Source organism: Lycium barbarum, chromosome 11 (assembly GCF_019175385.1).
Source record: "Lycium barbarum isolate Lr01 chromosome 11, ASM1917538v2, whole genome shotgun sequence".
In the NCBI taxonomy this organism is placed as follows: Eukaryota; Viridiplantae; Streptophyta; class Magnoliopsida; order Solanales; family Solanaceae; genus Lycium; species Lycium barbarum.
The window spans coordinates 118,964,306-118,983,160 of record NC_083347.1 but is presented as its reverse complement, the minus strand read 5'-3'; the positions used below and the strand labels follow the sequence as shown (position 1 = coordinate 118,983,160).

The window sequence follows — 18,855 nt, the reverse complement described above, 5'->3', positions numbered from 1 at the left end:
GATTTGAAGCTTATTGAGTGGCGGAGCCAGAATTTTTTGTTTACGGGTTCTGAATTACAATGTGTCTCACTTATTGCGTTCTGATTTACATATTAAATGAATTTTTTAACACAAAATGCAACATTTGAACCCAAGTTAATGTGTTCTGTGAAACCCGTAACTTGCACAGTGGCTCCGTCCCTGACCTTAGTGGTTTCTGTGACGACCATGAGTTAATATACAATAATAACTAGGTTCCCAATAGTAAATATTTGTAGATACATATAGAGGGTCTGGACAAAAGCTAGTAGGTTCACGTGAACCCCTAGACGATACTCTAGATCTTCCCCTGATATTAAGATTAGTTAGTTTGAAATACATGACGGTTTTGGCATTGTTTTACCATAATTTGAAAATTAAAAATGATGGCGTGTATTAAAATTTCTAGAAGGACAGACAAAATCAAATATTAAAGCAAGAAAAAATGGCATGTATCCAAGTTTTATATCATGATGTCATATGCATTTCTTGCTTGTAAGTTGCAATCAGGCGAAAATGGAATGAATGAAAGGAATAATTGCTGTATCATATATTCATAAGCATGTTGAGCTATCATTTTCTGGCAAAGGGAGACACAAGATTCAATGATCTGAAAAATACTGACTATAGAAGAATAGGCGACATACTTACGAATTTAATTTATATACACTGTCATTTTAAATTATGTTTTATACTATTAAGTGTATTTTAACTTGTTGTAGCTGCAAATTACTAATTCCACTATTGTGGACAATTACTTATAGTTATCTTTTATGTTATACTGTCAGTACATAGAAGTTCAACTCCAGGCAATCTTTATAGTTGTAACACGTGTATTCTTTTTTGTTTGACTAGGAAAAAAATAGACAGTCTGCTGCTATATATACCCATGCTACAAAACCAGTCACTAAGGTGTGATATATATTGTATGTATCAACAGTGGTAGGGCAAATCTAAAGTTTAGCTCAATTTCTCCCCTCAGTCTGTACAAATAATGATTCTATATCCAGCAATTCTCTCCCGGTATAAGCATGTACAAGGCCCTTGCCAGGAATAGCATCAAAATGCTGATTGCTCCAACCTATTAGTGACTTTCTTTGTTTCCTTTTGTCTTTGTTTGGGAAAAATGGGCACCTACTATATTGTCTAATGATGAAGGTTGGTCTCGATTTCTTCAGCCAGCTCTTTTGTCAACTTTTCTGCTCTCTCATCTTGCCCACCAGCAAAAGTATAGATTCTGAATGCAAATTGGAAGGCCTTCCAAAGCTGTGTAGCTGATTCCTTTTTGTTCCCATCATTTGTTGGTCCAGCTCCTTCTTTTTCCCTTGCCATTGCTTCTCTCTTTTCCTGATTCGATAATGCAACATTATATGAGAAAAATGTTAACCAAATCAATTACCAAGGTGGTTAATGTTGATCTGAACGATGCTCTATGCATTTCATATGAACGTATTTATACTAGTTTAGAGATGTTCGTTAAGATTCTCAAACCTTATTCTAAGCATATTTACTCTATCTAAATACATAAATATATTTAAAATGCAATTTAAATTCAAAACATTGGATCAGTTATTCACAAGATTCATAGTCTGTTTGACGAAGCTTCTCCAAGGCCGAAGATGCTTTTTTCTTTTTTCAAAGTTGAGGTGTTTGACCAAGCTTTCTGGGCAAGAAAAAGTGTTTTTGAGTAGAAGCAGAAGTTGTTTTTAAGAAGCTGAAAAAAGTGGATTCTCCTCAAAGGTATTTTTTTCAAAAGCATTTTTGAGAAAATACACTTGGAAACACTTTTTAATAGCTTGTCCAAACACTAATTGCTACTCAAAAGTTCTTTTCAAATTAATTAGCCGAACACAAAGCACTTTTGAAAAAAAACATTTTTCAAAATAAGTTGATTTTAGGAGCTTGGCAAACAAGCTATTAGTATTAGAGTGATTTTGATTGTACTAACCTTCAGTGCAAGTTCCATACAGTTTGAGGACACATCCACCATCAATTCCTTGATACGCACAAGGGCGCTGAAATCAAACTGGATTTTGTGGGTTTTTAATTTCTTGGATTCTTCATCTTTTGTCCTTTCTAGAGTGTCCACATCTCCTTTTATCTATATGAGAAGAACTATTTGTTAGAGCTGCTAATGGGAAATTAAGATAAAGTTTTGATGTCCAAGGACTTAGTTTCTACCTTGTTGAAGTACCTCTCAGCTCTGCTAAGATGTTGGCCAACAGGTGAGGCCGGTTGCCAATTCTCTAAAGTAGAGACTATTGAATCTAATTTGGAATACAGAGTTGCTGCCGTCCTCAACGCTTCCAACTTCTTACTAGGAAAATCTTCAAATCTTGCTAGAACCTGTACCAAGACAATCATTAAGTGCCAACATACTGAAATGGTAATTATGGCAGAAATAAGAAATATAGATGAACCTGAGATTCGTCTGTTAGTTTCTCAAGGTGGGATTCGACATAATTGTGGAATCTAATGAGCTCAGACATATCTGATGTATGGAAAGAAGCAATGGCCTTTTTCATCTCCATGATTGTTTTTGCATGATTCTTAACATCCTCTTCAATTTGTTGGAAATATGCTGACCTGTGAGATATAATTCATAATTATATAAAAAATAAACGTCAAAGAAAAAGTTGCCTCCTTGCAAATACTCCCTATGTCCCATCTAGATGACACTCTTTCCTTTTTAATCAGTCTCTGAAAAATGACACATTTTCATATTTAGTAACAATTTAACTTTAAACTTTCCATTTTACCCCTACTGAAATGATTCATAGACACGTAAATACCTTTGGCTTGTTTAGACCACACGTTTCAAAAAAAATTCTTTCACTCTCAAACTCCGGGCCCAGTCAAAAACCTTCACATAAATTGGGACGGAGGGAGTAATGATTTGATATTTCAAGAAGATTACCTCTTTGTCATCTCAGCTAATGCATCAGCCATTCCTGGTTTACCTCCTTTTGAGGCGTTAAATTTTCCCTTGCCTCCCTTTTGTTTACCATCTAAACTAGATCCTTCAACTTTTCCCTTAAGAGATCGATAAAGATTTCCCATTTGGGATGATCTTTTCAGTTTAGTGGCTGCTTTCTTAAGTCGTGGATTTTTGGCACCTGCAGAAGCTGGTGGTGGTGGTGGTGGTGCCCCTCCCTTTTTTGTTTGCATGGGTGAAGGTGGTGGTGGAGGTGCGCCTCCCTTTCTCTTTCCCATTGGCGTTGGTGGTGGTGGAGGTGCAGCTACCTTTGCCGTTGGCTTCAGTGGAGGGGCTGCCGGCACTGCTCTGTTTGATGCCTTTGGTGGAAGTGGGTGTGGGGTCACCATACCCTTTAATCCTTTGTGAGGTGGAGGTGGAGGTGGAGGTGGAGGTGAATGTACATTTTCTGATTTCCTGGGAGGTGGCGGCGGAGGACAAGGCACTGCTCTATATTTTGATGTAACGGGAAGTGCCGGAGGTGGAGGTGGAGGTGGAGGTATTACGCTGTTTCCTGATGTAATATGGGCTGGTGGTGGTGATGGTGCTGGTTCCTCGCTCTCACTTGAGGAATCTGGTTGAGGTTCTGGCTGAGGTGGTGTTGGTATTTGTGATTCTATGACTTTTGGTGATAAAATGCTTGGAGAAGGTGGCACTGATGAATGATCCGTTACATTTGATTGCAACCTAGAAATTGAAGATGGAGGTAAAAGCACATCAAAGGTAACACGAGCTGGGACCGCTTGACCGTCTGATGCACCTGTCCAAAATATTCCACCATTTTCTGATGCTTTCTCCAGGCTAGTCATTAGAATCTCCGGTAAGTCCATTATTTCACAATCTTGCTTTGCTTCTGTATTTGAATCTTGATTTGCATTGGGGAACATGTGGAACGAGAGGTGTTTTACCTCAATCGGGTTCTGGTTTCCAACAGCTTGAACCCTGAATGATAAGAGAAGAGGGGAAGCAATAGAAGGTTTTGCATTCTTCTTTGAGGCATTGGTTATTATCTCAGGGAGGACTGAAGTTGGAGAGCTCGAAAGGGAGGAATTGTTGCTCGAGTAAGTCTCCGAAAAGTTCTTCTCGAATGCGTCAGGTGAAGGACTTGGACTTGTATCTCTCGTCTTACATTCCTCATCCTCAGACTCATCCTCATGCTCGTGTTCATGCTCATCCTCATCCTCATCCGCATCCGTCATCTCTAACATCCTTTCACTAGCTAACTTGATAATGTCATCGAGCAATGCCAATACTACATAAGTAATATAAGAAAACCATTATGACTGCACATCGAAGTGAAAAATATAAATAATGGAAAAGGCTGAATACATTGATAGCCCCTTATACTTGTCAGCAAATTTCATTTAGAAACTCGAACTAGGGTTTGTTTTGATTGAACACCTGAACACATGATAATGTGTTCCTATCAGACACTTTGAGTTCAAATTTCAAAAAAGCTTTTTCACGTGTTATTAAGCGCCAATTACATTAATAAATTAACCAATTAAAATATGTCGCTTTCTTTAATTATACGCATTAGCCTCAATAAGCCGTAAAACTTTATGCATGATCCAATTGAGGTTGATGTGTCTAATTAAAGGAAGTGACATATTGTATGTGGTTAATTTACTATGTCATGGACATCTGAGAACACGTCCAGAAGCTGTTACAAAATTTGAACTCGAAGTTTCTATTATGAAGACTTTATCATGTGTTAAGGTATTCAATCGAAATAGGCCTTAGTTCGAATGTCTAAATGAAATTTGATGGCAAGTTTAAGGGGCTATTGATGTATTAAGCCAACGGAAAAATACATCACTTTATAATGTTGAACTACAGAGATGATCATATACCATATTCAAAATCATTTAGTTTACTGTGTGAGTTCCCTTTGCATGTGACCATCCACTCATCATTTCCTGTCCACATTTGCCCGATTGATTTCAATATATCACAAAAGCATCGCACTTTCTGAAAAAAAAAAAAAAAAAAAGGGAAATTTTGGTGAGCTCAATAAGTTTGTGATTTTGTTTAAAAACAACAGCTACTGCATATACTTAAAGTGCTCAACTTAGGGAGTAAATTACTTCATGTATTGATGTTCCATCTATTTTTGACAATGAAAAATTCGGATTGATCGAAGGAAACAGTTTATGTAGATCTCTCAGAGTTGATATCAGCAGCTGTTGAAAACAGAAAAAAGTTAATTAAAGAGACTCTTCTTGTTATTCTCTCCTGAAAATGGCATAGACATTTATATGAGTAAAGTGATTGTATGTTGCTTGGACTCTTCCAAAATGTTGACAGGTGCGTGTCGGATCTTTCAAAAGTAGTGCATTTTTGGAGGATCCGACACAGGTGGCGAAACCAGGAGCTTTGGAAGGGCGTCAAGATTTAATATATATGTATAAAAAGTGAGTTTTGACCTATATACACATAATAATTTTTATATGTATAGTATGATCTTTTGACGAAGGGTGTTCAGCTGACCACCTTCCACTCTATGAGTCAGCATTTTTGGAGAGTCCGAGCGACATAATTGAGTGATTTTGACAAGTATTTAAGACAAAGTAACAGAAGAATATATATATACCTCATTTGCAGATTCAGAGCCATCACAAGGAGAAAGATCAAGCAAATCTCTCAATGTGAGGATCTTGTTTTGTATACCTGTCATTATTCTGAAATTGCTGGCCACACCAATTGAATTGTGAAAAGTGGGACTTTTTGTTGCTCTCACCCCATTTGAATTGAGCAATCTGGGACTTTTTGGTGTTTTCACCATATTTGAATTGTGTAATCTTGGACTTCTTGGTGTTTGCACCCAACATGAATTGCGCACTTTGGAGACTTTGGCTGCTTTTGATCTTTTTGGTACCAACATAGAAGGTAATTTCCTTATTACTCTATTATGTAATCTCCTAGTCTTACGTGTGTCTTCTTCCTGATAAATGATATTGTGAGCTACTGTTAGCATGCTATTATAACACAGGAAGATCATTGATATGACAATATTCAAGGTGAATGAGCTTTCCTTAGCTTGTAAAAATAAAGGCAGAATGCATATGCAGCCCCGTAAAGACGCCCAATATTTTCATTTAGTCACCTGAACTAAGGGTTGTATTCATTGAACATATCAATTCAAGTCAAAGTTTAAGAGGCTTCATATAAAATTGACGAAGAATTCATTTTATTTGATGAAACCTATTGAGGTAGCATATTTTTAAGGTTTCTCATCCATCAATTTGTATGTTAAAGAAAGCTCGGTGCACAAAACTCCCGCTACGAGGAAGCGCCTACCCACATTTGGTCTATTGTACGCATGTCATCCATCAATTTATATGTTGAGGGAAAGTTCGGTGCATAAAGCTCCTAGTCTGTGTGAGGAAGAGCGTGATCATGTTGGGTCAATTTACGTATTTTTTAAGGTTTGTCTCCCATCAATTTATATGTTGATGGGTGTTTTGTGCGCAAAGCTCCCCCTACGCACAAGGTTACAAGAGGTTGTTTCTTCAGCTTGAACACATGATCTCTGTCACATGGCGATAACCCTTTCCGTTGCGCCGAGACTCTTTAATAAAAAAATATTTCCTCTATTAACATGGTTTAAACAAAAGATTGCAAGAGAGGTCCTTTAAGGATATCCAATACAATGGCAAACAAAATTGCCACAATATTGATGTTTGCACCGGAAAATGGCATAACAAAAAATTGCAGCAATAATGCTGTTTCTTCAAATGATAAGGATTCTCCTGTACACATGCAGAAACTTTACATACACAAACATGCTTCAATAACATTACAAGAAAGGAAAGAAAGTAGAAGAAAAATACCTTTAATGGAGAAGGCTTTCTGCGGAATATGAAAGGAACAACACCACAGAATACACCCCCAATCGCCATTTCTTTTTGTGTAAAAAGGCTTGAAAGAAGAAAGGAAGAAGAACAAAAAAAGAATAAACGTTGAAAGATTGTCAAATTCCTATGACCAAAATTTATGTTTTGGTAAAAGAATTTTGTTTTAATTTGGGAAATTGATGAAAAAGAGAATTTTATGTGAAGTGCAGAGGCAAAAAAAAGGAAGATGAGTTGCCTGCAGGCTGTAGAGCCAAATGAGGAAATTTGGCTATTTCAAAATCGCCGTCATGGGACAAACACTTCTTTCTTTCTCTCCTTCGTTTCCAAAAGAGAGAAAAGAAAGGAAGAAAGAAAAAAGGTTGATTATGGGAAAAAAAATTATTGGTTTTTTTTGGGAGGCAAAAACAACCATTAATTTGTCCGGGGGTTTAGTGATTTTTATGTAATTAATAATAAATTAGCTAAATGAAATATTGATATTTGTTACTATTATTTTTCGTTAAGATTTGTCTTGTATGGATCATTTGCATGGGTGAAATACAATGGTCAGATTTTACGGGTGGATTTCTAATTTAAACTTGATGAGTTCAATCTTTAATTTTGTTAATACTAAACTTATTATATTGTTTAAATTTTGGATTTATAATTGAATATTTGTTAAATTTTGGTGGATAACTGGATATACATTGAGTAAAATCGGAGCTAGGATTTAAAGCTTATTGATTTGGCATTTTTCGCATTTTCAGCTGGGTTTTAAATTAATAATTTATACATATTAAATAAAGTTCTTAAGACCAGTTGGACCAAAGTTACATGCAAGCTCCGAACCTGATTATTTATTAGTACTAGTGAATTTGAACGCGCTTCACGCGGTTATTTTCTGAAAAAATGTCAGTGGATTTATGCAGTAGTTTTTCAGTTAAATTTAATCTGGAAGAAAGAAGAAGAAGCATGAGAGCTATTAATCTCATCTATAAAAATCATCTCTATTGATATGATGCTAACAATAATTTAGGCAAGAAAAACATAAAATTTGTTGCTTGCATCCTCTTTTGTATAAGCAAGTTTTTCAAATTCTGAAAAACTATGTTGATTGACAGTAATGATATCGCGTCCATATTTCTAAAATTCTATCAAATGTGTTTAGAAGGGATTTGGTGACCCTTTTCAGAAGCTCTAACCCAAATTTCCCTGAATAGAAGGGGAAAAATAAAAGAAAACATTTTTAAAAAATTACTCATAGCCTCCACCTATTTACCGAACACTCATAAATTTTCTTTCTATCATTTAATAGTCATTTATAATTAATATATATTTATTTCTATAGGTAAGAAATAGTTAGTTTCAATTTTATATTTCTATTATCGTTTTTCTTAGTTTTCTCCATATTTTAGGAGAATATAATTTACAAAGAAAATTATTTAAATTTACTAAATTTAGAATACCATTGTTTGCTTAATTTTAGATACTTTAGAATCATATAGTTTTGATATTATAGTAAATATATTTGTTTATTATTTCTGAAAGAGAACTTTCGTTTTCTTTTATAATTCTAGTAAATAATATTTTGGTGTGCGTTTAGTATTTATTTTATTTTCTTTCTTTTGTTAGAGGGTAAATTTTCTATACACATATATTTATAAGCAATAATTTTTGTATTTCAATCCTCTATTATAGGGTTAGTTTATTCTTTATTTTTATTTTTTTTCCTCTCACCGTACATGATTCTTGATTTCCTTTTCCCTCTTCTCTTCTTGTTTATTTCTTCTTTTTATTTGATCTTTAAATTTGTTATCCCTTCTGAAATAATCAATTTTTTTTCTTTCCTTCCTGCTAATTTGTCGTTAGATCTAAAAAATACATTTCTTTATTCAAATAGCCTCTTTTACCATTTCAACACTCCCTTCATATAAAGACATTTTTGCTTCTAATAATTTAGCCAATAACCCATCTTTTATTTCAATTTTATAAGAACCACAAAATAGGTTTAAGTTACATAATATTGGTACGGCAAATATTGTTACATAAGTATACAATTATCAAATTTTATCAGAAGATGACTGATAATTACATACTTTAGATCCTTTTAAATTTTAGAACCACAAAATTTTAGATCCTTCTTTTTTAATTTTAGAACCACAAAATAGGTTTGAGTTATATAATATAAATATTGTTACATAAGTATACAATTAACAAATTTTATCAGAAGATGCATGATAATTGCATACTTTAGATCCTTCTTATACTACTCCTCACACTTTTAATAAACAAAAAGGAAAAAAAGAAACTTTCCACAAGGCGCAACCAAATTGTCCAGAATTCATAGTAAAAATCCTTCGATTTTTTTTTTTACTTATATATTGTTTAGGTATGAAGAAAATTGATTTTTTTTTCGCATGAAATAGAATTTGTAGGCGAAGACTTTTTGTTTCATCAAGCAAAACTTTTATTTAAAAGGTAACGATGTATCAATTGTCATTCCTTATGATAGACTTTAATCGTTTTCTAAATCATAATTGCTCTACAGAACGCAAATTAAAAAGACTTAATAATATCCTCATAACATATAATCCAGATGCAGTAACTACATACACTAATCAACCTGCAAAAAACACAACCAAAATAAATTAAATCAAGAAAAGGAGAAAGGAAACATCGTAAATAACCTGCCAAAAAAAAAACACAACCCAAATCAGTGAAATCAAAAAAGGAGAAAGAAAACGATCATAAAGTTATAACACGGCCAACAAAATTCAAGCAAAAAAAAAAAAAGATACAAACACAGTTTTAGAGCACAATAGTTCCAACTACACAACCAAAATCAATGAATTAAAAAAAGGAGAAAGGAAACACCATAAATTCATAACCTGCAAAAAGAAAAGAAGAAAAAAACAACCAAAATGAGTGAACTCAACAAAGGAGAAAGAAAATGATCATAAAGTCATAACATGGCCATCACAATTCAAGCAGAAAAATGCTTCAAACACAGTTTTAATGCACAATAGTTCCAACAAAGAATATTGTAAAATAAGAAAAATTTAAAGCCACAATGAACAATAATAATTGAATTACAAATTTTACTCTTTTCAACTGAAAAAGGTGTCAAACATACACAAAAAATTCAAAGTTCACATGCTTTAGAAAAATTATGGAAGAAGAATAAAAACACCCTGATTACCAATGAAGTATTTGAAGAAGGCCGAATTTTTGTATAAGAAAATAGTACTTACGAAATAAAGAGGAAGAGAGTATGAGAAGAGAAAGTAACAGTAGGGATAGTAAGGGACCAATGACCGTGGGTGCTAGAATAAATTCTCTTTATAAGGGCAGTTTCATCTCTTATCTTAAATGAAATGAGGTGTCTTTTGGATTTTTTTAATATATACCTAAATAAATTTAGAAGAAGGGAAAATCACAAAACTTGAGGGAAAAAAAGAGGCGTGACTTTTCAGATTTTTGAGAAACAGTTAAAGGAAAATAATGTGTTATTAATGCAGCATATAAATGGATGAATAAGAAAAGGAAAACTGAAAAGAAAATTAACAAAAAAATCCAAAAAAAGGAAAAAAAAGATAAATGTCAATGAAGACCATAGAGAGATGCCACATAGGATTGTCTATGCCTAGCTTTATATTATATATAGATCCTTTTATAGTACACTACGATCAACTATATGTTTACCTGAGAATTTTTAGATGAGAAAGACCCAGGTGGCAAAGTTATGCAATTTTTCAATAGTGTGGACAACATGGTGCAATAAGGAAGGAAAATCATCTATCAACTGCATATATACGAAATGCAATATGGTTGTTTTGGAACACAGGTTGATTGGCATCAGGTGCGGAGGTAGAATATTACATATAGATTCGTCTAAAATTCATTAAATATTTAAAATATTTAATCATGAACTCAATAACTAAGACGTATTAAAAAGTGAGTTTGCTAGTCCGCTCATTAGCCCATTTAAATCAGGATGTGGAGTATTCATGGATATAATGTTGTATGCTATGGGGAGTCATTAGTTATTGTCCAGTTTTAAGTGATGTCCTCTTCAACTTCGTACATTATTAAGCGTACAAACGAACTAACTTAACATGAATATATATATATATATATATATATATATATATATATATATATATATATATATATATATATATATATATATATATTTGAAGTTGGTTGGTGCTGTACGGTTCAATAGCAAATTGAAAATCATAAACTTCAAATTTTGGCTCCGGCCTTTAATCGGTATAATTGACAAGAAAATTTGAGCATGTATATGATACAAAAGCTGCAAGCTGAATTTGCACTTGTCCTGAGGATTTGGCAGATGTAACTATTTTTACTTTGAGAGAATCCTTTCTTTAAATTCCTCCATAGTTAATCCTTTCTCTAAATAAACAATGTTTGAGGGGTCAAAAGGTCCTTTTATTCTGTCTATGCATTTGATCACTGCCCTTGCTGGAAGCACACTTTTTGATGGATCTGGACTAGTCCTGTAACTCAAGCATGATGAGAACCCCTGAAATTATAGCACAATTAATCAAAATCCATGGACTAATATATAGAAAATACTAGTCATACATATGTAAGAAAAACGGATTTATGTTATTAAAAATATTTTATTTATATCTTAAACATTCAGGTTTGATGATAGTCCATAAACTTGAGCCCAATTATTAGCATGCTAATTGTATTTTGGGTCATTCACTTTATGTGCTTGGGGATTTACTGTGTTGGTGAGTGTAGACTCAACCTGATGATGAGACCCATAACGGAAAGGCACATCAGAGTTTCATTAATTAGCCCTTATATAAACACACCGTAAGAGTTATTTCATTAAATATTGTGAGTGTATGATATCTGACAAAGTACATTTCACCATTTATTAATTGAAATGTTCATTTTTTATCTCCTTGCTAGTAAATATTCACAAATGTACTATGATTATTAACAGTTTCACTATTTAATTAATTAATCATATGTTAGGATAAGCCTGTGTTGTTACTTCATATTTGACGCAAAAATTGTTCTAAAAATAGTCCAAATATAACATATAAAGAGACTAAAAACACATATTTCAATTAATTAGATTTTAAATATGTTTAATCAAATATCACAAGAACTAAAATAGGAATTTAAACAATAATTGAGGGACTAAAACTAGTATTATCCCTATATTAAAAATACGACAAATGCTTAAAATTCCTACCTTTCAATTGTGGAACTAATTAGTTAACGCATAATTAAAGTATCTAAAATTTTAGCCATTTATGTCAAAATTAATACTCTCTTGGTCTCAATTATATAATGTAGTTTAACTGGGCACAGAGTTTAAGAAATAAAGAAAGACTTTGAATCTTGCGATCTAAAATAAGCCAAAGATATTTGTGTGGTTATAGATCATCTCGTTAAATTGCTGTCAAATAAAAAAATATATCATTCTTTTTTTGACAAATTAAAAAAGAAAATATATCACATAAATTGGGACTAAAGTATACCTTGAAAAGTAGAACTTCCACTTCTTCGTCATCTACAAGAGCTTTCACAATAAGGACTTCATTTCTCACAGATTCACTATAAAACTCTAGCAATGCTAATTCCGCATTATCATTATGTCCATTTTCTTTATCTTCTTCTTCGTCGTCATCATCGTATATAACTCTTCTCCTTGCACGGCAAAGTTTGGGCGCCCGAGACAGTCTGGCGCCCGATTTCTTAGCCGTGCTAAAGGAGGCGGAGTGCGGGAAGCTGAAAGCAGTTTGAATTGAATTGTAATTATGGCTAGGAAAGTAAGGCAAAAGATAAGGTAAGCATTGTGAACTGCATATTCTATGCTTCAACATTATGTTAGCCAATGGATAACGTACAAAAGGATGAGGTCCAAATTGGAGGAGCTCATTATAAGCCAATTAAAAACTACAAGGCCCATTGCCTTGATCCACCATAATTTAAAAAAAAAAAAATATATCAGCTACTCGAGAAATCTTTACATAAATAGCCAGGTGGATTCATTATTTATTTTTAGGAAAACATGACTAATTGCCCCAAAAATATAAAATTTACCAGCCCATGCCTCCTCGCAACTTATTTTTGCGTCTAGCCTCACCACCTAAAAATATCTACCTAGCATACCCCTTGGCCAAACTCCTTCGTATCCCTAATATCATCACAGTATATTTATATATTACGATGGTATCATGGAGGACTAAGAGGAGGATTGAAAGCAGTCTTTCATAATACCATCATGGTATATGTATATAAGATGACGGTATCATAGAGGTTTATTTTATTTTATTTTTTGAAAAAAAATGTGTCATTTTTGATAAATGAACATGATCTTTCATAATGTAGTCTCGGTATATTTATATTCCACGATGGTATCATGGAGGACTAAGAAAAGGACGAAAACATATTCCATGATGTCATCTCAGTATATTTATATACTATGATGATATGATGGAGGATTAAGAAAAGGACGGAGGCATCTTCTATGATGCCATCTCAGTATATCTATATATCATGATGGTATCATGAAGGACTAAGTGAAGGACTGAAACATCTTCCATGATACCATCTCAGTATATTTATATACCATGTTGGTATCATAACTAGGGGCATCACAATAAATATTTTTAATTTTTACTTGGGGCATAAAAATAATGGAGGTATGGGCGGCTAATTTTCTTTTATTTAAGGGGGCATCTGTGATCTTTCCCCTTTATTTTTTCTAGCAGCATACAAGATTATACATTGGTCATATACGATTATCCACATAATATACGTGAATTATACATATGTTATACCTACTTTGACAATTTTAATTTAAGTGATTGGGTGGGTGCAGCCATTTAGGTTAATTACGGGAAAGAACTTATTACACATGTTGTCGCCCGACCAAAATATATTTACGACCCGCTAACTATTTTTTTTTTTTAAAAAAAAAAAAGTGACGAACGAGTATCTAAGTTAATTACTGAAAATTAATTAGCAATAGATAGTCCGTCAAAGTAATTTCTTACATCGAAACCTCATTTTAGATCAGGAAAAAATCCCAATTTAATTGTGACAATTATTTGAACAGATTGCATATAGGAAATTATTTCTTCTCTGCACTAAGTAGGCGTTTGGCCATCAATTTTCAAATTATGGTTTGAAACCATAGTTTCAAACCAGCGTTTGGTCATCAATTTTCAGTCATGGTTTGAAACCATAGTTTGAACCCAAATCATCCAAAAAACATGGTTTGGGGTTTGAAATCATGGTTTCAACTTTTTTAAATACAAAATTTAACTCATAAGTTAATATTTTGTAAAACAAGACCTATAAGTTGGTAGATATTTTTAACAAGTATCCCTCATCAATCATTTACCAATCTTATTAACTTCCACCAACCTTTATTTATTCTACCAACCTTCAACTTATGTGGGAAGATTATATTAAATAGTAGTTACGTTACTATTCATGTTAAATTTTCAATTTTATTGAAGTAAAGTTTGATTAATTGATGTTGCATTTTTTAGAAAAGCCTTCTAGTAGTATACTAATTTTGTTATAAACTATGATTTACTCATTTGGCAAGATTGTATAAGAATTGAGAATGTTTTGATAGTTTTTACAATTTGCGGGGTTTTTATATCTAAAGGAGAAAATACAACTTAAAATATTCAAATTGTATGTCCAAACATGGTTTCAAACCATGTCCAAAACGGGGCCTAAATTAGAGGGGGGGGGGGGGGGGGGGGGGGAGGAGGAAGAAGTGAGAAGTACTAATTTATACAAGCAGCTATGTTTAACCCTAAAAAAGGTAACAACTGAATTTGTACGTGTTTTAAAGGATATGCGGCTTGATTCGTTTATAAAGCAACGAAATAAAGATTATGAACAGGAAGATAAGAAACAGACTAAGTGTCCATTGCAACGAATGGCCGGACTGAGGCCTAAACTTCTCTTACCAATCTATGGGAATTTTATCCTTTGATGTTTTCAGGACTTTGTCGAAGGCAGTGAAAACGACATGATCCTATGAGGATTTACTCCTCCCAATTTGTAGTACAAGTATTTGTGTTCAATAAGGTAACTAAAACAATCATGATAGTGATCCCCTAAATCTCGGGCTTGACAGATACATGACGCGCCGTGTGGAGTGAAATTCGCAACGGACCGAATTTCTAGCCCTATTATCAATTGGAAACATACTCTTTGGGAGTCGCTGGGTCCAGATGTCTGAGTCCGAAACGTCCCTGTCCGATTAGACGAGCTCAATTATCCATTGCCCCTCATTCTTAGTTCGGGCCGTTGGTCGTTGGGTCGGGATTGCAGACCCCGGCTTTCACCGGATACAAGCTGAAATTTGAATAGTTTTGTTTACTTTTCCTTTTAATAGGAGTGCCAGGGTGTTATGACTTGAGAAGAGTAGGGAATAATTATGATTAACCATGTATATTATTAGGGCCTCTTGAATCTTGATGTGGTTAAACAGTAGCATATGTACATGGATATGAACTTAAAATACATCTAGATTTGAGTGACTAGAGTTATTCCATACCTAATAACACATGCAATGACTTGTGAATTCACATGAGCACATAATATATCATAACCCCTTTCATTTAATGGCTATTTCATCCGAACTCTATATTTTTCATTTAATGATTATTTCTGTCCTCTTGAATTTAAAGGTTCGCGACTGTCGATACTTATGTTGGTGTGAAAAATAACTTATTTCCTAAGGACGAATAGTACTAGAGGTGCAGGTATAGAAGTTGTCTCGAACTTTAATACAAAAAAAAATGGTATATAAATCAATAAATATTAGTACTAGCTTAATACCCTCCCCCCACCCCCAAAAACCCCCTTCCTTACCACAATTTTTTTTTTTCCTTTGTAAAGGATGTAAATATAAAAATAAAATAAGAAAGACGATCCCTTGATTTAATGGAGAAAAAGCGGTATGGAGAGAAAGAAAGTATTGTTGGAAGTTTTGTTGGGGAGTGTCATTATATGGAATAATTTCGTCTGTTACATTAAAAAAAGCATGACATAGAAAGCGTGTTGTTGTTAGTTCCATTTTTTTTTGTTCACAATTGACGTATATTAGGTCCCTACAAACCTCACTTCCAGTTGTCGCGGCCTAATCCGGTTCATCACCGAAACACGACGTGTCAAACAGAATTGAATCCAGAAATTAAAGTTTATGAATTTTTATAATGATTTCAATTTAATATGAATTTAATAGCTAAGTTCACGGGGAGCTATAGTTTCGTTTGCGGGTTCGATAGAACCCATTAAGTTTTGATTTAGATTTTGTATTTGTGTTAAAAATTCATGTAATATATAAAATAATTTATCAAGTACTCAGTAACCTGCCTTTTCTAGAATTTAGAACTCATAAACTCAGAGGCGGGTCCTATAGGTTCCTACAAAAATTTCAAATTAACATATAACTAGGTTTATGGTCAAATATTTATAGATAGTTAATGGAATTTTTTATACATATGCAAGATTTGAGCAGAAGCTACTAGAGTTACTGTGAACCAGTAAGCAAAGCTCTGAATCCGCTACTACATAAATTCAAAATTCTAACTACGTCTCTAATTGGGTTCACATCCAAATATATTTATAATAGTTAATATATATTCAGGATTTAAATAAAAGTTACTAAATTCTTGTGAACTAGTAACTAGACCTTTTAAGTCTGACCTGTATACGGTAAAAACCGGATTCGAGGCAAACCGGTGGAGCGAGAGGGCCGACTGATCTGCCTTCTTCATCATTGGAATGACCAAGCCCAGTGACCCGAGCATTCGTGGCCGTTGGTCCGTATAGCCGTCGGTCCGTACGGCTGTTGGTCCGAGTAGCCGTTGGTCCGTGTGGTCGTTGGTCCGAGTAGCCGTTGGTCCGGGTGGCCGTTGCACGCGGGTCACGCGCCAGTAACGTCCTGTCTTGGTCAACTACCCACCATGCGTGTGTCAGACGGCGCCGTCAGTCTAATCCCACCAAATCCGTGCAGAGCTGTCCTTATTGTTATTATTTTATTAGTTCACATCATATGAGACCCATGGAGGTCACACTATAAAGAGAGCACATCCCCCTCCTTTGTGAGGGTTGACTTCTTCATCCTCCAAGAACACTTGTAATAGAAAAATATATATGCAATCTCTCTCTCAATATCTGATCCGGCCAAGGCCGTTTGTTTCCATTTACGTTGTGTTTCTTCCATTAAGCATTCAACATGGCTTCTAAACGTTCATGTCCATTGCAAATTAAGAAAATCACCGTTACTAGCCGTTTTATCGCCAAATACTCACACGCTTATTTTCCGCTATCAAATATACATCAAGATTCAAGCACATATCCTATACCCGCGTACAAATTCAATTGGTTTCCCAATTTCGGGGTAAACAGTTTGGCGCCCACCGTGGGGCTAGGATAATAGTGGTCTTTGATCTTGATCTCTATCTTACCCATCAAAATCGGAAGCATATGATGTCCGTCTCGGAAGAAACGGACCAAATGGCTAACAGTGGGCAATCTGGTCACGTCAACAACAACGAGATCGTGGCCGAAAATGAAGGCAGCGGGCCACGAAGATTGCCAAACCCCACTTTCCCTTTAAATACTAACGATTCAATTACTTTGTCCGGGACACAAGTCCGGAAAGAACCGGATACCCCGAATGATAATATTGACTTGCGTTTAATTTTTGAAATGTTGCAGGAACAGAGAGCGGCGATTGCCGAACATGGAATCGCAATAGCCCAGCTGCAAAACGGAAGAGGCAAAACGACCCCGGAAAAGGCGAAGAGTGTTGCTGAACCCAGAAGAGATGAGGCACGGAAGGTTGAAAGCAATGGCTCCGGAGCTGGTCAATCCACCGAGGTTCTAAGAATGCTCGAAACGTTGGCGAAGCGGGTGGACTCGACCGAAAAAAGGGTGGAGACATACAACTATCACACCCCATTTTTAACCCCGGGAGTTAAAGTAGAGGCACGCCCCATTTTTAACCCCGGGAGTTAAAGTAGAGGTACGACATATTGGAGATTCCTGTTTTTTGTTTGTATTAAGGAGTCGCCACCTAATTATTTACGGTGAATTAGGACACCTAAAGTTAATTAAAGTAATTATCTAAAGTTGATTTTATTTTAAAGTCTACGAAACCAAAAGATCTGAGTAAGGGTTCAATTAGTCTAAAGGGAAGGTATTAGGCATCCTTTAAGACCCATTAACAATGGTTAACCAACCGGACTTAAAATTAATTAGGCTAAATGTAAATATGGTATTATAGAAAAAGGAAAGTAATTTTGTAAGTATGGCTAAAGTTATAGATAAATATGTAAGAATGCTATTTAAAATAGAATTTGTAAAAAATAATAATTTGTATAAAAGGAGTATCTTTAAGGCTATTTTGCAATACGACTTATGAATGTTGTTAAGGTTTTAAACGAAAGTGTAATAGTGTTGTTTGAAATAATACTTATAGAAACATAATAATTTGCATAAAAATAAGATTTGTAGAAAACAATAGTTGCATAAAGAGTTTAGTTTAAAAAATAGACATGTAATGTTTATATTTGGAGGAAATGACGAAAATTCGAAAGAGTTATTTAATAAAAGTTTTAAAGGTTGTTCTAGACAAATATGCAGTTCTAAGTGTTGGAAGAAAACTAAATTGAAAGAGTCATTCGTTGAGTTAGTTTACCTTTTTATTTTTTTAAACGAGTTAGCATTAGTGTCAAATATGTAATGTTTTAAATTTCTAAAGTAGTAAGGGTGAATCTTGATTCTTCTAACTCAGATATGTAGTCATGTTATTTAAAATACATTAGTTACTCTAAATAAATGTTATAGATACTGTATAAGTAGTTTTAAAAATAGAAGTGAATGTAATTTGTGAGATTAACTACCCGTAACTAAATTAAAACCCTTAATGTTACTAAAGTTTGTCTTAATTAACAAGCATAAATGTTAGTCATACAATACATGTCAAATGCACACGAAAAT

The 18,855-nt window shown here is 34.1% G+C and overlaps 2 protein-coding genes and 1 long non-coding RNA gene across 3 annotated transcripts; 1 reads left to right on the top strand and 2 right to left on the bottom strand.

The window, feature by feature from the left end:
- Positions 1–708: 708 nt before the first annotated feature.
- Positions 709–7,204, bottom strand: LOC132618623 (uncharacterized). The gene is made up of 9 exons (XM_060333652.1): positions 6,826–7,204; positions 5,586–5,936; positions 5,080–5,175; positions 4,846–4,963; positions 2,936–4,244; positions 2,439–2,604; positions 2,200–2,364; positions 1,967–2,119; positions 709–1,365 (listed from the first exon to the last, which is right to left on the bottom strand). The coding sequence occupies exons 1-9, from the start codon at positions 6,892–6,894 to the stop codon at positions 1,165–1,167; spliced, it is 2,628 nt and encodes an 875-aa protein (XP_060189635.1). The 5' UTR covers positions 6,895–7,204; the 3' UTR covers positions 709–1,164.
- On the top strand, positions 3,673–5,842 carry LOC132618625 (uncharacterized). Its single transcript, XR_009574229.1, has 3 exons — positions 3,673–3,812; positions 3,927–5,406; positions 5,597–5,842. It is a non-coding gene; the product is annotated as an uncharacterized LOC132618625 (long non-coding RNA).
- A 3,865-nt stretch (positions 7,205–11,069) lies between the features above and the next one.
- LOC132617252 (uncharacterized) lies at positions 11,070–12,743 on the bottom strand. The gene is made up of 2 exons (XM_060332219.1): positions 12,354–12,743; positions 11,070–11,374 (listed from the first exon to the last, which is right to left on the bottom strand). Exons 1-2 carry the CDS (start codon positions 12,696–12,698, stop codon positions 11,195–11,197), a joined length of 525 nt encoding a protein of 174 aa, XP_060188202.1. The 5' UTR covers positions 12,699–12,743; the 3' UTR covers positions 11,070–11,194.
- Positions 12,744–18,855: the final 6,112 nt, after the last annotated feature.

Excerpts from the sequence above, each read along its gene's own strand:
- LOC132618623 (XM_060333652.1), bottom strand. The coding sequence starts at position 6,894 with ATGGCGATTGGGGGTGTATTCTGTGGTGTTGTTCCTTTCATATTCCGC. Across the intron at positions 4,245-4,845 it reads ACTAAATGATTTTGAATATG|TATTGGCATTGCTCGATGAC; the intron begins GTATATGATCAT and ends TTACTTATGTAG. Across the intron at positions 2,605-2,935 it reads TTAGCTGAGATGACAAAGAG|GTCAGCATATTTCCAACAAA; the intron begins GTAATCTTCTTG and ends TATATCTCACAG.
- LOC132617252 (XM_060332219.1), bottom strand. The coding sequence starts at position 12,698 with ATGTTGAAGCATAGAATATGCAGTTCACAATGCTTACCTTATCTTTTG. Across the intron at positions 11,375-12,353 it reads TGGAAGTTCTACTTTTCAAG|GGGTTCTCATCATGCTTGAG; the intron begins GTATACTTTAGT and ends CTATAATTTCAG.